The following is a 22713-nucleotide window of genomic DNA, read 5'->3' as shown; positions in this document are numbered from 1 at the left end:
TCATTTCTTTCCTGGTCAGACCACATCTAAGGGCTGGTTTCTTATTTTGGATTTCACATTTAAATATGGGTGTGGACAAGCTTTAGAGCATCCAAAGGAGTGTAATCATAATGATAAGGGGACTCAAAACTACATCATTTTTAGACTAGTTGAACAAACTAAGGGAATTTTAGCTTGTAGGAAAGAAGCCTTGGAGGAAGTGAGACAGTTATCAAATATATAAAAGATCATTGTGTGAAAGAGGGATTAGAATTATTCTGTAAAGATTCAGAGAGTAAGACTGAGATAAATGTGTAAAAGTTACAAGTAATTAGATTTCACTACAATATAAAGAAGACTTCTTTATAATTAGATCTTGATGAAGAGTGAATAGGATGCCCCATGTGATAAGAAGTTCCACGTCATTGGAGTTCTTTAAGGAGAAACTGGGGTATCATAGAAGCAATTCCTTAATTGGATTGGGAGTAAGGAATATAGGGTGAAGTAGATGATACTGTTTTGGTCCCTTCCAATTCTGAGATGTTGGGATTCCAGTTAAAAGCATTGAGTTTGGTAAGACTCATAGTACATGGGAGCTTAGTAAAATTCATCAAGTGATGTGTTCTTCAAACATGACTTGTCCATAGGTCACTTTTTTTTGCTTTTTACAGCCAATAGTTTCCATTAGTGCTGAAGACAAGGATGATACAGCCAATGGACCAAGATTTCTTTTCAGCTTACCTCCTGAAATTGTCCATAACCCAAATTTTACAGTCCGAGACAACAGAGGTTTGTACCAAAGTTCACTTACATTAGTATTATATGCCTCCCATGAAAGATTAAAAAAAAAAAAGATTGTTCTGTTATAGAGTACCTAAATGCTGAATAATCCTTTGTTTGTTTGTTTGTTTGTTTTGCTTTCTTTTGTTTTCAAAACCAAAGTCTCTCACTGAGAGCATGGTATCTAGAAGTAAATGACTCTTGGTTTTAAGTAAGTAAAGACAAAAAGACTTATGATTTCCTTATGGTCAGCATACCCTTCACTTCCACAGATCACAACCCCTCCCTTCCATAGTAGACAGTGTCATAAATTTCATGGTTTCATGACTGGGGATAGAAAAAGAACTAAGGCATATCAGTTGAAGGACCTAGGGAAGTTTAGTTTGGAAAAGAAAAGACAGAGAAATACATGCAGACTTTCTTCAAAAGTGTGAAAGGTTACCTTTTGGGGGAAAAAAAAACTAGACTTATTCTCTTTGCAACATAGGCCACTGGTCAAGAATATTGTAAAAGAAATTTCTACTTATCCATGACTTGGCTTAGATAATGTTTGGGTCTCTTCCATTGCTAAGCTTCTATGATTCTTGGTTGCTGCAGTCAAAAATTGAATAAATAAATAAATAAATAAATAAACATTCTTACCTGGTGGTAAACCTTCTGGTGAAGGGCTCTATGCACTTAGGTAGGCAGATCTCCAAATGACAGACACCATTCCATCTTTGGAATCATCCTTGAAGGTTTTCCGGGTTGGATGGACTTACCAAAGATTATGCTGCACTGATGGTGCTTTCAGGGTCACCTCAGTCATAAATTATTACAGAAGAGGTTCCATGAAGGACCACATTGCCCATAATTTTTTGTTTGTTTTGTTTGTTAGTTGTTTTTTTGTTTGTTTGTTTGTTTGTTTTTTTTAATGCTGGATCTCTGTCACTAAGTAGTTTCATGAACTTGGGAAAATTACAACCACATTTTCTTCATCTGTAAAATAGAGCATTGTGTGGTGGTAGGGAGAGTTAATGACACTTGCCCTCTCTTCAACACAATGATCTTGGGAGATCCAAAGCAGCTAGATGACACAGTGGATAGAGAGCTGTACCTGGTGTCAGTAAGACCTGAGTTCAAATCCTGCCTCAGAGACTTACTAGCTTGTAACCTTGGGCAAGTCATTTAACTTCTACCTGCCTCAATTTCCTCATGTATAAAATGGGCATAGTAATAATACATCTACCTCCTAGGATTAATGTGAAAATAAACATGGTAAAATATTTATAATGCATTAACTTAAACCAATGTATGAAAATCATCTGTTAATATTATCACTAAACTTGTTATCAAAATCTCTTACTAGAAAACATTATCCTAGTGCAAGAGATTATTACAATAATTATGAGTAGTTAAACTTTCCTGAAATGATTCTTTTTGTAAAGTGAACACCACTTTTTTGATACAGATAATTGACCTTTTTCAAATACTAGTTTGATACATTTGGATTTTTTTTTTCCTACACAAAATTTATTTTGAGCAGGACACATCTATGATGCTATCTGAATTGACACCAAGGACTATTTAGGATATAAATCCCAATGATCACCAGCCTGAATATATGAAACCACCTCATATCAACTTGGGAGAGGTGGTCTCTCCATTTCTTTATCTATTTCACCTCCCATGTCTCATATATATTTATCTTTCCTATTAAGAACTTGCTATATTTCTGTAAAGCAAAATGCCTTTACCAAAGGAAGTCACCCCATTATTCATTTTACCAAAGGACAGACTGGCTAGTTGTTTGTGAGAATTTCTTGGTCTGCTATTATGACTACTGTAATAAGTATCAATAGCACTTTTCTAATAAATTGGCATACACATATTAATCTAGCTGAAGGGATGTCATGTGAAAGAGGGATTAAATTTGTTCTGTTTGGTCCCAGGGATCAGAACTAGAAGGAAAGAGTAGACATCGCAAAGTTGAAAGATTTCAACTTGATGGGAAGGAAAAAAAAAACATAAAAGAAAGTACTAGTAATCATCTATACAGAAATGGAAGGGGCTGCCTTACCAGAACAAGTGTCCTTTTGATGCAAAACAGATAGAGATTTGAGGTGTTATCTCTGCTCAGGTCTGAGTTAGACTAGGTTTTATAATTAAGTACTTCTACTCTCCACACCTCAGTTTCTCATATTATGTACTTTATAGGGTTGTGAGAGTTTTGAAACTCAAAGAATTTGAGTTTTATTGTTAATTATCTATAGGATATCTATAGGAATTTATTTTTGCTTGTAGTTTTGTCACAACTCTTAAAATTGGACTCAATCCCCACTAATAGTTATTCATTAGAGAGTGTAAGTCAGCCAGTGCCTTCCTTTTGCTTATAAATAAAGTAATCCTGAACTAGAAACTCCATTTTGTGGAAATTGCTAGGTGGGTTTTTATTTTTATTTTTTTAAAGAAAAAATGACTTTATTAACTGTGGCAAACCATTAATGAAAACTCTAGTGTTTGGTGCTATTATGGAGCTTGAAAGTGAATATAGTCCTATAATTATCATTTAAGAGAGTTCCTTTCTACTGGGCTCCTGGAAGTAATTACATATTGCAGTAATCCAAAAGAAGTAATCACATTCTCCATCTTATTCATAGACAACTTTGTTACCAAACCTCTCTGTACCGACTATTTCCCATTGAAAACATAAGATAATGGGTTAGCTCATGCTGAGCTAGTACATCCCGTCCCTTCCTTGCTGAGTGTTTACTCTTATTATACCATGTAAATAAACAGCATTTTGTTTGCCTGAATTCCACATAAGCATTTGGTATCTTGAAAAATAAGAGAGCAAAACCATTTTAATGCATACAGGTCTTTTTTCTTCCTGCACCAACTCCCCCTCCTTTCCATCCTCTCTTTAATCTTCTACTGTTCTCCACACTAATCTTCAAAGGAGACTCAGTGGGGAGAATCAGAGTAGAACACTTAGATGCCTATTCTCCATTCAAAACCATCATGGAATCATACTTTTGTGTGTGTGTGTGTATGAGCTTCTGTATATGTGCACACACAGGTAAAGAGAAAGTCATGTAGAAATACCATTGGCTGGTAGAAAGAGCTTGGCTTCAAAGCCAGAAAACTATATTTTATGGAAGAATAGTTGTGAGAATTCCTTGGCCTGCTATTATGACTAGTATAATAAGTGTCTAAAGCACTTTTTTTTTTCTTTAAACTCAATTGGCATTTCCTACCTATGTGACCTTGGAAAAGTTGCTTGACCTTCCTGGGCTTCAGTATCCTTATCTGTAAAACTGACATATTAACCTAGGTAGCTGAAGTACCAGCTCTTGATCTATGAGCCTGTGAACTTTCTGATCTTCCATGTCCTTTATAAAATGGGGGTAGTGGTATTTATATAGTCTCCCCCACAAGGTAGTTGTGAAGAGATTACCCAGCAGACCTTAAAGCACTAGCAAATGTATGCTACTCATTTAAAAAAAAATGAGTGCAGACTTTTGACTTTGACAGTGTGAGGGACTCCAGGAATGGAAACTCCATTCACAGATGAAGGATAGCAGCTGCTCTGCTCTTAAAGACATTAAGAAGCTAAGTGACTTATACCTGTTAACAAAGCTAATACATGTAAGAATCAGAACTTGAACTCAGCTCTTCCTGACATAGCTACACCAAGTTACTTCTCTCTGCTGTTATAGTTTCTCTAAATGTTAGCCTTATGTGACATCCTTTCCAAATGGTAATCTTCTAGAGGTAGCTAGGTGACACAGTGGGAAGACTATTGGGCTTGGTGTCAGAAAGAACTGAATTCAAATCCTAATAGGCAAATCTCTCAAACTTTCTGCCTCAGTTTCCTGATCTGTAAATTCAGATAATAATCACACCTTCCTCATTGTTGCTTTGAGGGTCAAATGAGATAACATATAAAGCACAAGATGATGATGATGGTGGTGGTGGTGATGATGATGATGGTGATGATGATGATGATGATGATGATGGAGGCAGGATATGTATGTGTATGGAAACATTGAGGCATGATGTTGTAGTGAAACAGATTTGACTCTAGACATGAATTTGCTTTTTCACCCTGGGCAAGATACTTCATCCCCCCAGTGGATCTGTAAATTAGGCTGAAAGCTCAATCTAGGTCAACAGCAAACAAGCAAGTGAAAAAAAAAAAGTGATGTGACCTTAGGTGTCAGATATAGAAGGATGGGATTCAGAATTAGGGAAGCACTGATGCCCTTAATGTTCTCTCTCCTAAGCAGATCACATCTAGAATATTTTGTTCATTGATAGGCTTCATGTTTTTCAGAAGGATATTAATAAGCTGGAATGTGTCCAAAAAGGGCAAACAGAATGTTTAAAGTCATTATACTTGTCAAGGGTCTTTCATTGCCTCTTATCTCATTTGATCTCATAACACTTAGTGATAAATAGATCCAAATTGAGTGATGAGAAAAATGAGGCTGGAGCTCAGTGACTTCTTTTTAAAAGTCGTATAACTACTTAATGAGTTTCCTGACTTCCATTCCTCTATTTGTTCTGCTAAACCATACTGACATGAGTCCTGAGAGTTGAGAGTAGACATTTGCTTGGACTTTAAGAAATTGTTCTTTTGTGCTTAGTATCTGAATCAGCAAAGGTGAAATATGGCAGCAGAGATGACTTTAAAATAGAAAATATACTTAAGGATTTGATGGGGCTGGAGGGGTTGGTGTCTAGGGGCCCTTGCACTCTGACATTCTGTCTTTTATGTTCCCTTCTAACTATAATATGTCATGTTCTAAGTTCCTTTCCAGCTCTAACATTCTAGAATAGTTAGGTACCATTCTATTTGCATACATGCTAGAGTCTCCTTTTAGTTTTAATGGTCTTCATTCCACTTTCAAACTCTCATGTTCTCAGATACCTTCCAATTCTTAAGTGCCATGCTTTTCTATACAAGTTAGTAGGAAGGAAGATTGGTCCTTAGTTGTGTTGTTGTTGTTGTTTTAATTTATTAAGTGAACATTTCATATTCTTTCTCAACATTCTTTACATTTAATTCTTCTCTTGATATAAATACCACACTTTATATTTTAACTATTGTATGACCATAAGCAAGTCACCTTATCTCTTTGGGCCTAAGTGGGAAAATGAGAGAACTGGACAAGATGACCTTTAAAACTTGTCCCAGCTCCTACATTCTATGAGTTATGTCATAGACTAGGAATTATGGTTAAGTCCTGACTGGGCCACTGGGGCCCTCTCCCATGATTTTTCTTGGTTTGAGTCTATTCATTTTTATCATCAGACACAACATACTGAACTCCACCATCAAAGATAGTTGTGAAGGATTACTGAAAATGAGACTGTAAAATGTGTCATTATAACAGTCTCACTTTGTGAGAATGGAATGAGAAAGTGTTTGCAAAAAAAGTGAAGTTCACTAATTATGAGGCAAAACTTTGTTTTGGCAAAGATACTTTTAACACATATGTCAGAGGCTTTTTACTGATATGTAATGCATAAATCATGGTTCATTTTCCCTTCTGGTTCATTTGTCCTTACACGAGTGAAACCTGGAAACATCAGCAGATAGCTTTCCTGAAGAGTGAACATGAATGAACTCACTATTCTGCTTGCCTAACCCCACCAGGTGGCACCTGGAAACACCCATCCCCCAAAAAATGCCTAAAGCATGGCAGTTCATTCCCCAGAAGGAAGCATTCCTTCTCATATTATCTTACATCAAAGAGGTTTGATTCATTATTGTAAAGTGCATAGCAAGGTCTCATATCCAATCCCATATACAGTAGAAACAGAACAAGGCAAACAAAAACAACAACAAAACCTCTCTTTCCTTTCTGGTAAACATCTACTTCCCCACAAGGATGTACATAGTAAGCAAAACATGAGATTTATTTGAAAGCTAGCAGGTATAAGTCTAGAGGACAAAAGATCATAGTATTTATAGCTGGAAGGAGTATTAGAGATAATCTAATCAAAGATTAGATTTATTTTACTAATGAGGAAACTGAGGCCAAAAGAGGTGAAATGACTTCTCCGAGTCATAAAGGTAGACTCAAAGACAGAATAGGAACCAGTGGTCTGTAGTTTTTAATGACAGGGCCCTGTCTACAACACCCTGGGTATATGAAGGGTTATTATAAAAGATACAGTTGAGTCAAAATTCTGGATTATGAATGGCAGCCTATAAAGTTTGAATTTTATTCAGTGGATACTGACTAATCACTGAAAAGTTTGGAGCAGTAGGAGAACAGAAAAAATAAACAGAGTCCCACCAAGTTATGGACTTAGTTTCTGGATTGAAAGCACATTCAAAGTATTTGCCATTTCCCAGTTTACAGGGCATCCCAGGAAACCTGTGTGTTCTGTGAGGGACAATTTACAGAGATGAATTAGAGGCAGAAAGAAAGCATAATTATTTACATAAGCTAAAATGGAGAACATTAAAAGACATCTGCCATTTTGATCTGCCAACACATCCTTGTCCATATCGGAGCAATTAAAATAAACTTTCACAAGACCATCTTGGCTGTCTTTAAATTATACAAGCAGAAGACCAGAAGTATCTCAGTATGCTATTTGAGGCTGCTCATAAAAAAGATGTCCTCAATTTAGGGGGAAAGAAAAAAGATAGTTGCCAAGTGGTCTAATCATGGTAAGCTTGATTCTGCTGCATGGGCTCAGCCAAAATCTTCTCTAAATGCTCACGTGTAACTGAATAAGCAAGGCAGACTTAACCCTAGAAATAATGGAATTGACTTAGAAGAATGGAGTAGGAAGGCACACTTTGGGGAACTGTGATATCTATGTGCATACATGTATACACACATGCAATCATATACACACGTGTAAATACACACATATACATTCTGAATAGACATACATGTATATGCATACCCACCCCATTATATGTGTGCATATGTGTATATGTATGTATATGCATTCTTGTATATGTGTATATATGTGTGTATGTGTGTGTGTATGTATGTATGTATGTATACATATACATTCCAGGGCAGCTAAGTGGCATAGTGGATAGAATGCCAGGCCTAGATTCGGGAAGACTCATCTTCATGAGTTAAAATATGTCCTCAAACACTTAATTGCTGTATAACCACTTTGGGCAAGTCATTTCATCCTGCTTGCCTCAGTTTCTTTATCTGCAAAATGAGTGGGAGAAAGAAATAAATCACTCCAGTATCTCTGCCAAGAAAACCCCACATGTTGTCATGAAGAGGAAGACACAACTAAAAATGACTAAACACAACATATGCATTCTGCATGTATATCTGCTTATGTGCATACCTGCATATGTATATATAGACATATGTATGTGCATTTATACCCACTTACAAATGGGAAATCTTCAAAGAATCCAAGAATTCCAGTTTTATAAGAAACCTCAAAGGCCACTTTAGTCAATCATTCAACAATAGTTATTAATAACTATCACTTATATGGCGTCTACTATGTACCGGGCACTGTGATAAGTACTTAGAAATACCTCATCTGATCCTCCCAACAACATTTGGAGGAAGCTGCTATTGTTATCTCCATTTTACACTTGAGGAAACTGAGGCAGAGTTTAAGTGACATGTCCAAGGGGACACAGCTAGTAAGTGTCTGAGGCTAGATTTGATTTCAAGTCTTTCTTACTCTAGGCCCTTCTCTTCTATTCACTGTGCCACCTCAGTACCTCTAATTTATTAAGCATCTATTATAGAGCAGGCACCATGCTAAGAGCATGGTCTATGACTTTCCTTTATGAATGATCATCTAATATCTATTGGAAGACCTCTATTCATGAAGACCTCCCTACTTCTTGATGTAAGCCACATCATTGTTGGACAGCTTAATTTTTGAAAATTCTTCCATATAGTGAACCAAAATCTTCCCATCTTCAGTATATCCTCATGCCTCCTAAACTGTACTGTGGCCTATTTGAAATAGTCCTAATCCTTTTCCATTTGACATCTCCACAAATTCTTAAAGATCATAGTCATGATCCTCTAAATCAACTTTTCTCCAGACTAAGCATCCTTCTGCCTACAACCAGTAATCCTATGCCGTGCCCTCACCATCTTAGAAACACTCTTCTCGAAAACACTTCATCTTGTCCCTCCCAAAATTTGATGCCTACATCTGAAACCCTACATTTGATTCTTCACTATACTCTCCCCCTCTGGGATATGCATTATCTTCCACAAAGTAGGTGCTGAATAAATAATACTCAAATGCATGCAAGGCTTTTATGAACCTGAGTTTCAACATAAAGTGTCCCTTTGCCCTAACATCAAAGATCATATGCATCAGCTCTTTTATCTCTGCATTATTCAGATATATCAGAATGGTGCAAGTGTCAAACTTTAAAACAATATAAAGAAAATAGAGAGATCTATAGGTGGCAGGGAGTGTGGCAGGTAGGCTGATAAACATAATTAGGAGAACAGAATGTAGGTCCTATGAGGAAAAGTATAATGAACAAGGATCATTTAGCCTGGAAAAGAAAAAAAAAAACAAATTAGCAACTAGAAAAGAAAAAGCATGGAAAGAGATCATACACTGACTGTCAAAAGACCTGGCTTCTGGCCCATGTTTTGCCACTAACTTGTCATTCATCTCTGTAGACAAATCACTCTCTAGAACACAGTGAGTTCACTGATAAACTGAAGAATTCGGACTAGGTGATGGCTAAAGAATTTATTATTTTTGTATCAAATATATAAATCATTTTTATTTGTTTATTTTGGTAATGATGATCACTTCCTTTGTTTGAGGTTAAGAATCAGCTTTTTATCATATCCTTAGGATTCTAACAAGAGGAAGTAACCTTGAAGTTCAGGAGGAGAGATACTGGTGGGACATAAGAAAGAACATTTTAGCATTTAGTACTGTTGTGTTTGAGCCTGAATATCTCCAAGAAGAGAATAGCCTCTACATTGGGTGATACAGAATTAGCTACAAGACTAAAGAGAGGATTAGAGGTAGGATAATCCTTCAAAGTTTCATCAAGCTTGAAGAGTCTAGTAATGGCTCAAGAAAACACAAGTCTCCACTTTTAGATGATCAAAAGAAAGATTATTCAGACTAGAGGAGGATACTCAATAGATTCTAGACAAATCTGTACCATTATGCAAAGATAAAGATGTTGATGTATTGGTATTATAGAGTTATGCTTTGTATTGAAATTCACTTTTACTACATATAGAGTTAATCAACTATTAAATCAATTCTAAAATCCCTTCCAGTTCCTACATTCTATATTAATTTCAAATCAACAAACAAATATTGAACTCCTTCTATGTGTAGGGCAGAGGGCATGCAAAAATGAAGAAGGATGTCAATAGCGAGACTGAGAGAAGAAGTAGAGAGGAGGTAGGAGTTAGAGAATCTATACTGTGTAAGTGGTAACCTCTACAAAAACACTGAGGCAGTTAGGTGGCACAGTAGATAGAGTGCCAGACCTGGAGTCAGGAAGATTCATCTTCCTGAGTTCAAATCTCTCCTCAGAAACTTACTAGCTGTGTGACCCTGGGCAAATCCCTTCATCCTGTTTGTCTCAGTAGTCTCATCTGTAAAATGATCTGGACAAAGAAATGGCGAACTACTCTAGTATCTTTGCCAAGAAAATCTCAAATGGGGTCACAAAGAGTCAGACATTACTGAGATGACTTGCACAGAGTTGATAGTGGGCAGAGATCAGATGGCAGTCTAGTTTAACTGGAACATGGCATATGTGAAGGGGAGTACTGCAAAATGTGGCTGAAAATAAGAAGAAAATGAATAATATTTTCTTATCAATATGCTTCCCTAGAAGCATATTAGCACACTCATGATGATGGCAAGAATGAGCAGTTTCCAGCAAATAGCCAAACCAGCTTCTCTAGAAAAGATAATGAAATCAGATGATTGCCAAACTGAGAGTTTGTTCTTAGAAAAGATTTCCTCACCCTAGCAAACGTGTGAAGACTGTGAGGTTAACTGGTGTGGAAACTCTAACTTCCAATTACAACTAAATATTTTAGGTCATCAGATTGACCACTGAAAAATAATGACCTCCCAACTCACTCTCCAATCTGAACCTGAATTATAATTCCCTCTTTTGAATGAAAGAATAAATGAACAAATGAAGAGGAAAATGCACAGTTTATATGAAGTATTTATTGTCAAGTCTCATGCTAAGCACTGGTATTGGCACTTCTTACCTCTTTCTGCATTGCTTCTAAAGATCTAATATTGCATGCATATGGGTACATCCTCTACTAAATCAGGTTCAAAACCCATCCATGAATTAGTAGTAGAAGGGAGCTTCCTAATTTGCAGTCTCTCCTAACTACTACTCCCAACACACACACACACACACACACACACACACACACACACACACACACATCCTTTACAACAATTCATTAACTGATCATCAAGCTTCCAGTGATAAATTTACAGCTCTTAGCTAAGCTGCTACTGGAACAAGAGTCATTCCAAGTTTTTGCAGATTCATAGAAGCTGTCAAATCATGCGTTCTATTGGCATAGCTTTTGAGACCTCAGGACCACCAGTATGACATAATAGGGCACAAAGAAGATATCAACTGAAGTCTATTCTTATATCCAGAAATAGTCATCCTCGAATGACTAACTGCACATATCTCTCTATCCTATAATACTCAAACTTTTTCTGCCCTTAATACTTTTCAGCCCTTTCTCTAAGACGATGATTTATATAGCACAGTAGTGGGGTAGAGCACAGACTTCTTTCTGTATTCTCTTGGCAGTTTTATTCTCCTCTATGATAATTTTAGCTCTTTTTTTCTCTCCTAAAGTTACAGTTAGACTCCTTGTCCACCCATGTTAAAGGGAAAAATCCTTTTTATCACATCATCAGCTTAGTGAAACTCATTAATGGGAATCATCCAGAAAACCAAGGGATATGTATATGCAGGGATGTAGATGTTGATGTCTCAGGTTTTCAAGGTCATGGTTTCTATTAAAATAATTGAGTGGAAAAGAGGTAATAACCAGATATAGAATTCTACTTTCTTTTCTGGTAGTTGATTTGGACAACTCAATTTTTATTTTATTTTATTTTATTTTATAGGCAATTGGGGTTAAGTGACTTGCCCAGGGTCACATAGCTAGTAAGTGTCAAGTGTTTGGTCTGAGGCTGGATTTGAACTCAGGTCCTCCTGACTTCAGGGCTGGTGCTCTATCCACTGTGCCACCTAGCTACCCCTAGACAACTCAGTTTTATAGTGTATATTTGCTTCATAGTAGCTTTTTGGTTTAGGAAAAATGTCAAGCATCTAAGCTGAATACCCAAAGGACCATTCAGTGCTTTATAAGAATAGAGATGTGATTTTTACTGAAGGAGATGCTCTTTTCCCCAGTATGGATCATAAGCCAATCATACCTTAATAGAGGTTTGTAGTAGTAGTCAATAATAGATGCTATGACCAAAAAAAATCTATCCCTTTGTGCTTTACTGTCTATGATCAGCATATTTCTGCTTAACTAGATGTGTCCCAGTCACATAATCAGTCCATTTCCATGTCCATAATTAAAGCCTCTCCATTTAGCAGGGCTTGCCAGGGCCTGTGGTATGCCAGATGGTCTTTAAGGACTCAGAGTCAACACTACAACAGAGTCAGTCATCAAAAAAGGTCCCAACTTAGCTAATCATTTCTCCTAACACAGTATTAGATGAAACAGAATTACAGTGAATAGTTAGTTCCAGTACTCAGAGCAGGAATTGGATTACAAATGGGGAAATAAGCGAAGGAGCCCTTAGAGGAGTTAATATCACTGGGACAGAAATAGGAGTTGAGGTTTTTGGTAGGTATCTGACCTGTATCCAGGATGAACAAGGTTTTGTAACATTGTGGTGGGATCTGTTTATAATACAGAACTGTTATTTTAGGGACAGGTTAGTGGCCATTTATTGGAGACCTGATTTGTTTTATGTTCCCATAAGTGACGTTGCTTTAGCTCTCAGTAGTATTGAAGTACAACCCTTCTCTTTCCCTCAGATTTATTTCAAATACTAATACTAATATATATAAAATAATCACTATTTTATATATGGGAAAACTGAGGCTCAAATAAACTAAATAATTTGTCAATGGTGGCATAGCTAGTAAACGGGATAGTTTGAATTTGAACCCAAGTCATTTCATTCCAAGTCCTTTTTCCTTCACCAGGTTACTTCTCTAATTCCTATCATCCCCAATTTTCTGGGTCCCATCACCTAGTCTGGTGTTTTTTTTTTCTATGCAGGTTATTCGAATTGTGATGTGCTTTTTCCACAGAGTGGCTGGTTTTAAATATATACATATATATGTGTATATATATATATATATATTTATATATATATATTTATATATATATATATACACACACACATATATATACATGAGAAGAATCTCCTAGGGCAATCAGCCTAGAAACTTAGATTTAGTATTTGTTTGTTTGTTTGTTTTCCCTGAAAGAACTACTCTCTATTGTGATCTAGATTGTGGGCATCATGATTTGTAAACTCTTTATTATTTTCTGTAGCTTAAACATTGAGATTCTACATATAATTGATATTTTCCTATGACAGGTATTTATCTTTATTCCCTCCCATCTTCACCCCCAAATTAAGAAAAATACTGTAATAAATACGTATAGTCAAATAAAACAAATTCTTATATCGGCCACATTCACAAAATATATACCTCATTTTGTTAGTTAGTCAATAAAGATTTCATTGTCTACTATATGCCAGTTACCTTGCTGATGATAGAAAAGAAAAAGACAGTCCCTGTTCTCAAGGAGCTCACCATCTAATGGGGGAAACAACAAGCAAACAAATAGGTATAAATAAGCTATGTACAGAATGGATAGGAAATACTTAGTGGAGAAAAGATATGAGAAATAAGAAGGATTGGGAAAGGTTTCCTAGAGAACATAGAATTTTAGCTGGGAATTGGAGTCAGGGAAATCAAGAGTCAGAGATGAGGGAAAGCCAGAGAACACAAGGGACAGCCAGAGAAAATGCCTATAGATGTGAGAGATTGAGTGTCTCAAATGAGATACTATTTGCAAAGTGAAATGCTAAAATGTTGTTTTGTTTTTTGTGTTTTTTTTTGGTATTGGCCTTTGCGAGGAAACTCCTGGTGATTCCCCCTCCTCTTTCCATGAAGATTATAGAAGGCTTTGCAGTTTGTGATTCACATATTTTGTTAAATGCTTGTAATAATTAAACACATTCTCATAGATGAGGAAACTGAGGACCATGGTACAAGAGTGAATAGGTAGGATCTAGGTAGGATAGTGAAACTGAGGATCATGGTAGGACAGTGGACAAAATGTCTTATTTGGAATTAGGAAGATCTGAGTTTGAATCCTGCCTCAAACTCTTACTAGTTGTGTGACCCTGGGCAAGTCAGTGATCCTCCCTCAGACTTATGTTCCTCATATGCAGAATGGGGTAATGATAACACTTACCTCATAGGGTTTTTTGTGAGGATCAAATGTGATAACATATGTAAAGCACTTTGCTAAACTTAAAACATCATTTAAATCTCCTACTCCTCCTCCTTCTTCTTTTTCTTCCTCACCTCCTCTTCCTCCCCTTTGTTTTCCTCCTTCCCTTTGTCCTCCTGTTCCCCTTTTTCCTCCTCTTCCTCCTCTTCCTCCATCATCATCATCTTATTATTATTATTATTATTATTATCATTATTATTATTTCAAAGCTTCCTAAGAGATGGAGATAGTAAACAGCAGAGCAGGAAAATGAATCCAGAACTTCTGATGCCAAATCCAGTGCTTTTTGAACTCGCCACCTGCCTCTTCTTCAAAATGAGAGGCAAATTCATCCAACCATTCATTCATCTATTCAAGCATCCATCCAGTAAACCAACTACTATATGCATGTTTTATCCTTATGTAGATTTGTATGATTCTTAAATTATTTGAAAAATCTATAAAATTATGCAATTCAAAGGAAGCATATGATACTGGCAAGTTTTAACAAACATGATTTCCACAGGGATTCATAAATTGGTATACTTTGGTTTGATAATAGTCTGGGCAATAACTGGTTGTGCAGACACATTTATGATTATTATTTACACAAAAGAAATGATGGGAAGATGCATGGAAATAAACTCACACCCATAGAATAGAGTAATGAAACATTCGCACATTTGTTACATGGGAGTGACAGCTCTTAAAACAACCTTGAGACCTGGATGGTGGAAGGTTACAATGAGAAAAAAAATGTGTTTACTTGGAAGAGTTTTTTAGCTGTAAAATACTATACAAATGTGAACTACAATTCCATGATTTTTATCAATGCAGAAATATCTGAGAAAGGACCCTAAATAGTGCAATATTTATCATAGTTATAAATAAGAGGCATTGATTTCTTTCAGAACTTACTCATCAGAACTATTCCATATCTTGAAGTTAACTATGAAGTCACTGGTCATAGTAATGGAGTCCAGAACTCTTTAAGGAAAGCAACTATGCCATATTTGTGCACAGCTAGCTGCACAAAGCATGGAATGCTAGGTCTGGAGTCAGGAAAGCCTGAGTAGAAATTCAGCCTCAGGCACTTAGTAGCTGTGTGACCCTTGATAAGTTACTTAACCTCTGTCTGCCTCAAATGTAAAATGGAAATAATAATAGCACCTATTTCCCAGGATTTCTGAAAAGATCAAATAAGATAATATGTATAGTGTTTAGCACAGTGCTTGGCACATAGTTAACATTTAATAAGTGTGTATGCCCATTCCCTCCCCCTTTTATTTGTAATTGAATGTCCACCAGCCTAACACATATTGGTCTATAACTTATGTAAATTAATGACATTATAAATGGATCGTCAGATGATGTAGAGAATATCTTTATTGCATCCCAGGCCAAACTACATAACCTATGATTATCTTGTCAACATTGATATTTTGTCATTCTCTGAATAAATGATTGAATGAATTAATTACTAAGTCAACCAATTAATGCATGAAGTAAATGAAAACCAAACCATAGCTCTCTTTATATTTGGGATATTCTTTAATATTTTTTATGTCTCATTCAATTTTGTTACATTTAGCAATATTAAAAACTAAAATTCTGTATAGAAAATTGTTAGTCATAGAATAGCCCATTAAGAGACTTTTTATTTTGCCTCTAAGAGGACTGAAGCTAAGACAACAGAAATGATTTACCCAAGGTCATTCAAGGAATTAATAACAAAGATAACTCTTTAAAAAATAATTAGTTTAATAGCCACCCTATGAGATAGGAAGTGCAGTTATTTACATTTTATATACAAAGAAATTGAAGTAAAGGGAAGTTAAAAAAAACTTGCCCCATATAGCTAATTAGTTTGAAAGCCAGGACTCCATTCCTGGGGTCTTACAATTGCCAGGTTAGTGCTCCATCAATCATATGTCATTTTATATATGTGGACAATGAGTCCCAGAGATGGGATATGTAGCAGTCATAGGAGCAGAAGGAAGCCTTTCCTACAGAACAATTAAAGCTCCTTGCTGAACGGAGGTCCTTCATAGGAAGTTGCAAAAGAGAAAATTTATCTTCCAAGTTTATTATAATATTAGCAACTGAAACACATAGCAGAACATCTCTCCCCATCATGAAAGAGCAGGAGGTTAAAGGAAGGTCACTAGGGTTGAATATTAAATACATTAACAGATAAGATTTCTTTACTGGATGTTTCTGCTTAATTAAAAATAGCTAACATTTATATAGTGCTTACTATATGCCAGGCACTGTGTTAAGCTGTTTACAATTGAGTATATAATTATTATCTCATTAATTCTTTTTTTTTGTATGAGAGAGGGTTCAATAAAGAGAAACGACTGAAATATAGAATAAAGACATCAATAAAATGCATTGAAATAACACATTTTATAGCACTTCACTAATATTAATAATAATAGTACTTTACATTTAAATGACACTTTGTATCGGGTACTATGATAATTACTTTGCAATTACTGTCTCATTTGATCCTCACAACCACTCTGGAACATAGTTGTTATTATCCCCATTTTACAGATAAGGTAACTCAAGTAACTCAAGGTTAGATTTGAACTGAGGTCTTCCTGATTCCAGGCCCAACACTCTAGCCACTGTGACTCTGCTGCTTTTTCAAAGCACTTTCCTCAAGTGCTTTGAAAGAAGTAGTGTAAGAATTATTGTCTCTACTCTGAAAGAGAAAAAGTGAGGCCTAGAAGAGTTAAGAGAGTAGCTCAAGGTCACACAGCTATAAGTAATGAAGCCAGGACAGGAATATAGGAGTTTCTTAGTCCATACTCAATTCTTCTTGTATGGTAGGCATCCTGCAAACAGAACCATGGTTTTAACCAGTATTTATATTGCTGCCTCCTTAAGAGTTGGCCCCAATGGTATGTTAATAATGAAAAGAAATATGGGGGGGGGGGGCAGCTAGGTGGCGCAGTGAATAGAGCACTGGCTGTGAAGTCAGGAGGGCCTGAGTTCAAATCCAGCCTCAGATCAAACACTTGATACTTACTAGCTGTGTGACCTTGGGCAAGTCACTTAACCCCAATTGCCTAAAATAACAACAACAATAATAATAATAATGAAAAGACACAGAATAAGGAAGGTTTTCAGCATGCCAGGTAAATATGGAGACTTTGGGGGGTGAAGGGTAATGAACAGGAAGCATAGTGGATAAGAAAATATGGACCAATTTGTACCAAAGAAGGAATACCCATATGGATAGAGCCAGGCATTCAATGGAACAGGTCTTGCATGGAGAAATTGTCATCATAACAAAGACCTGACTTTTCTTAGCACAAGTATATGCCCAGTACTATTCTGACGTGATACTGTCTGTTTAAGTGGGACAGGACAATATCCTACATTCAATGATTAAGGACACTGACATAAATTGAGGGACTCACACAGCAGGAATGATGATGTTAGACTGCCAATTAAACTGCTCAGGGAAATTCAATTTCTTGTGTTTGTACTAAGATTTAATTCAATTCCACAAATATTTACTAAGCATCTATGGGGTTCAGGGTCTGGATCAAATGGAAGTTTCAAAGAGTCAGATTTAGGGAAAAAAACAACAACAAAAAAAAGCCACCTCTAACAATTAGCACTATCTAAAAGTAGGATGGGACATCTTGAGAAGTAGCAAGATCTCCCTCATTAGAAATCTTCAAGAAAGGCTAAATGACCAACAGTCGGGCATTTTGTAGGAGGAGCATTTTGTCCCAGGTGAGTTAGATTGCATGTCCACAGAGGTCCCCTCCAGCTCTGAAATTCCATGATTCTGTCAAGAGATTTGTGTAGGGGATGGGGAGTGAGGGAGGTGATTCAGAATGTAGAAAGGCAACAGTCCTTTGTCCTCTTGTCCTAGGTGAGTTAAGGAGGAGAAGGCATTAAATACTCCTAAATTACTAGAATCTAAAAGAGGAGAATATAAGAAAGTGCTATGTGAGCTTTAACTAGAGAACCAAGGAGGGCTTTCTGGAGGATTTGGAACTGGAATTATCCTTTAATTGATGGTTGCCTTGGAACATTGATAGATGAAACAGACACCAGGGAATCAGAGAATGTGTTGCAATCTTAGTATGCCAAACAGGCTCAGTCATTCTTAGATACTTAGATTAAGAAACAAGTGAGGAAGATTTGGGGAGTTAACCCCTACAAGGAGAAGAGTGACCTCCTATCTTTCTTCCTGAATCCTAAAGAGTTGTTGTTGGCAGTCAAAGGGACTCAAACAAACTGAGAGTTCGCTTTTTCCTTACAGACAACACTGCCGGTGTTTATGTCAAACGTGGGGGTTTCAGCCGGCAGAAGCAAGACCTATACCTGCTACCAATCGTGATCAGTGACGGGGGCATACCTCCCATGAGCAGCACCAACACCCTGACAATCAAGGTCTGCGGATGTGATGTGAATGGGGCATTGCTGTCCTGCAACGCTGAGGCCTATGTCCTCAATGCCGGACTCAGCACAGGAGCTTTAGTTGCCATCTTGGCCTGCATTGTGATTTTGCTGGGTAAGCTATGTCCTTCATTATGTGTCTTGGTTGATTTATTCTTGACTAAGTATGGGAGATTAATTTTAAGATCCATGACTTTCAGCCATAATGTGCAGGTGGTTCAAATATTTAGGTTGTCTGATACGAGCTAAGTCACTGTGCCCTGATATACTTTAACCTATTCAGTAAAAGGTAACCAGGGAAATGAAAGAATCAGAGATCATGAAATAATGCAAAAACTGATTAAAGGAACTGGAGATGTTTAGCCTGAAGAAAAGATTTAGTAGGGTATGATTACTGACCTCAAGTATTTCAAGGGTTATCATGTGGCAGAGAGATTAAGCTTGTTCCCTTTCACTTTATGGAGGAACATATATTATGGAAGATTTTAGTCAGAAGGAAAGAAAGAGTCCTCCCAATTCAGTACCCCAAAACGAAATGGGCTGCCTTGGGACAGCCTTAACTCCAACTTTCTCTTTCTTAAAGAAATGACCTAAAATTCCCTAAAAGTTCATGAAGACCTAGAGAGCTGGAAGGGACCTTTGAACCCAAAATGTTAATTAAAATATCAAACATTTACAAAGACCCATAAGATTTTTAGAGCACCCTCCTCACAACAAAACAGAGAGATAAGTAGAGAAGTATTCCTGTCTTCATTTCACAGATGAGAAAAAAATTAGGCGTAGAGGGTTCACTCTATCATATGTGACTCACCTGATGTCACACACAAGAACTGAACACAGCTTTTTTTTGACTCCATTAAATTTTCATTCAACTATCAATTGCCTTACCCCTCTTGGTGTTAGAATATAGAACATCAATGCTTCATCCATTCACTTCTTCCTCTTGTAGAATTAAAGTTGGAAAATAGCTCAATATAGCCACTTTCTAGTCTAATCACTTCACCTCATAGATGAGGAAACTGTCAAGTGTGCTACAGTATAAGAAAGGTCTTTCTAATAATTAAGAATGTCTTAGTCACAAAGGAATAATGAATTTTTTTCTAAAGAACTAAGATCAAATAATCAATCAAGCAACTGACTAAGGATTTATTTTATTCCAGACATTATAATGGGGATTCAATTAAAACAAAAAGAAGCAAAACCAATCTCTGTCCTCAAGAAGATTATATTCTAATGAGAAGAGATAGCATATATAAATCAAAACAGATAAGATAAATGCAGAGCAGATGAAAGATAACTTTGAAACTACATCTTCAGAATTGTTCATTAAAACTGTATAACAGAGAGTCTAGATGCCCCTAACCTAACCTTTCTCCCTTTAATTCACTCAGTGGTACAGTAGAGGGTACAAATGTGTGGGAGACATGTAAAGGAAATTGAGAACATAAGAAACAATTACTCTAGCTTCACATCTTCTTTATCTTTCTCTGTAGTTATTGTCGTGTTATTTGTGACCCTGAGAAGGCAAAAGAAAGAACCACTAATTGTCTTTGAGGAAGAAGATGTGCGAGAGAACATCATTACTTATGATGATGAAGGTGGTGGAGAAGAAGATACCGAGGCTTTTGATATCGCAACCCTCCAAAACCCTGATGGGATTAATGGATTTATCCCACGTAAAGATATCAAGCCGGAGTACCAGTATATGCCCAGACCCGGCCTTCGACCAGCTCCCAATAGTGTCGATGTCGACGATTTCATCAACACGAGGATACAGGAGGCTGACAATGACCCAACGGCTCCCCCTTATGACTCTATCCAGATCTACGGCTATGAAGGGCGGGGCTCGGTGGCTGGCTCTCTCAGCTCCTTAGAGTCAGCGACAACAGATTCTGATTTGGACTACGATTATCTACAAAACTGGGGACCTCGTTTTAAGAAACTAGCAGACTTGTATGGTTCCAAAGACACTTTTGATGATGATTCTTAACAATAAAGATACAAATTTGGCCTTAAGAACTGTGTCCAATATTCTGAAGACCCCGGAAGAAATGTAAACAGGTATTTTTTTAAAATCAAGGAAAGGCTCATTTAGAATGGCAGCATTTTACAGAGAGGATCACTTTAATAAAAACGAGGACCTCCCAGTGGTAAATACTGTGAAGTACCTTTTCTCCCAAAAGGCAAATATGGAAGTTGGTTATCGACTTCACTCAAGAGAAACCACTTGCCGTGCAAAATATTTAAGGGAAGAAAAATGTTAACAGTGGACTTAACAATGAAGGGATTTTTTTTTTCTGTGTTATGGACATCTAAATCTTTTAAGTCAAAGAAGCTTCCACAAAATTAAAAAGGACAACAGTTCTGAGCTGTAATTTCGCCTTAAAACTATGGACACTCTGTACGTAGTGCATTCTTAAACTTGAAATATATAATATTCAGCCAGCTTAAACCCATATGATGTATGTACAATACAATGTACAATTATTGTCTCTTGAGCATCAAACTTGTTACTGCTAATTCTTGTAAATCTTTTTGCTTATACTTTCATCTTAAACTAATACGTGCCAGATATAACTCTGTCTTGTTGCAGTGGGAGGCGCCCTATTTCTATGTCATTTTTAATGTATCTATTTGTACAATTTTAAAGCTCTTATTTTAGTATACATACAGATTTCAGTATTCTGACATGTAAGAAATGTTACAGCATCACACTTATATTTTATGAACATTGTACTGTTGCTTTAATATGTGCTTCAATATAAGAAGCAACCTTTGAAATAAAAAAAATGATTCTTTTTTTAATCCTTGTTTTCAATTCTTAAGCATTTAAAAGCAGCCCCGTGTTTCTAATGTCCCATTTATAGTTCTAATGGACAATTGTGACCTTTTAATGGCCCTATTTATTATCTGTTTGAAATTTGTCTGTTGCCTTGTTAAGTGTTTATTTAAAAAGCAAATACATTTTACAAATGTTTTTCGAAAAGATTCTGTAATGTCTTGTGAATAATTTGTACCCTCTCAGTAGAAGATGTGACTTCTCTCAGAGCACAGATCTTAGGAGGAGATGATGCTCTGGACTGAGGGTTGTTTCTCATTTTACAATATATGTTATGTAATGTGCATTTATATTCTCTCTTAGTACTTCCATGATTATGTGATAATAAGGCAACGAAGGTCCCATAATCTCCCACGTTTGTGGTGGAGGCTTCATTGTCTTGAATGAACTCTTCTGATATACCAGAGCAATTTTAAGTTTTACCCCATGTGATTAAGAGAGTCCCTCACAATGTTCCACCTGACCATTAGTTTATCTGCATATTAATTACGACTCTAGCATTTCAAGATATTTTTGTTTTCCTGCTGTAAAATGACTTCATTTTTGAATAACCAGACATTTAAATTTTTAATGAAAGAGAGTGATTTGCTTCAGATTTGCTATTTTGAGCATTTTTAATTGAATGAAAGTATCTATGGCTTGTTTTTTTTATACATATATTTTATTTTGAGATGGGGCAAGGGGGTATGGGACTGGGATAGGTTCAATGTATCAGCTCAGCTCTGTATACGTATCTGCAGTCTGCTGAAACATTATATAGCTTCTTGGACTGTATAGCTCCTCGCTGATGCATTATCTGCTCTGGAAAATCAGACAGGAAAGATTTCAATGGAGCTTGAAGTATGGCACTTTGAGAAGATGCTACAATCCTTACTCTCATGACCTCTGTGCCATAGGTATCATGCTCCTCATTTGCAGTGAGAGATAACCTAGGTTATATTCCAAATGACAACTAGAGCAATAACCAGTGTGTGTGTGGTAAGGTTGACTTGAAAGAGGTTGCACTAGATGACCTCTTAGGTCACACCAACGTGGAGATTTTAGGATTCTATAATTAGCAATAGTAGGGGAAAGGTAATATCAACATAGCACATAGTTTTTCTTTATTTCGTCCCAGGAACAGGAAAAGTGGCCTATCTAGGATGATAGGCAATGCTTAGAATTTCTTTCTTTCTC

The 22713-nt window shown here is 36.5% G+C and overlaps 1 protein-coding gene across 1 annotated transcript in view; it reads left to right on the top strand.

Annotated features, from left to right (window-relative positions):
- The window catches only part of LOC114027950 (cadherin-11), a 210847-nt gene extending 189344 nt beyond the window's left edge, over positions 1–21503 (top strand). Inside the window, exons 11-13 of the mRNA XM_027842097.1 lie at positions 651–768; positions 18562–18813; positions 20192–21503. Coding sequence (XP_027697898.1) covers positions 651–768; positions 18562–18813; positions 20192–20688 — 867 coding nt within the window. The 3' untranslated portion in view covers positions 20689–21503. The remainder of the gene's footprint in view (positions 1–650; positions 769–18561; positions 18814–20191) is intronic.
- Positions 21504–22713: the final 1210 nt, after the last annotated feature.

Source organism: Vombatus ursinus, unplaced genomic scaffold (assembly GCF_900497805.2).
Source record: "Vombatus ursinus unplaced genomic scaffold, bare-nosed wombat genome assembly UNPS02014864.1, whole genome shotgun sequence".
Classification (NCBI taxonomy): domain Eukaryota; kingdom Metazoa; phylum Chordata; class Mammalia; order Diprotodontia; family Vombatidae; genus Vombatus; species Vombatus ursinus.
This window is presented reverse-complemented; position numbering and strand designations above follow the sequence as displayed.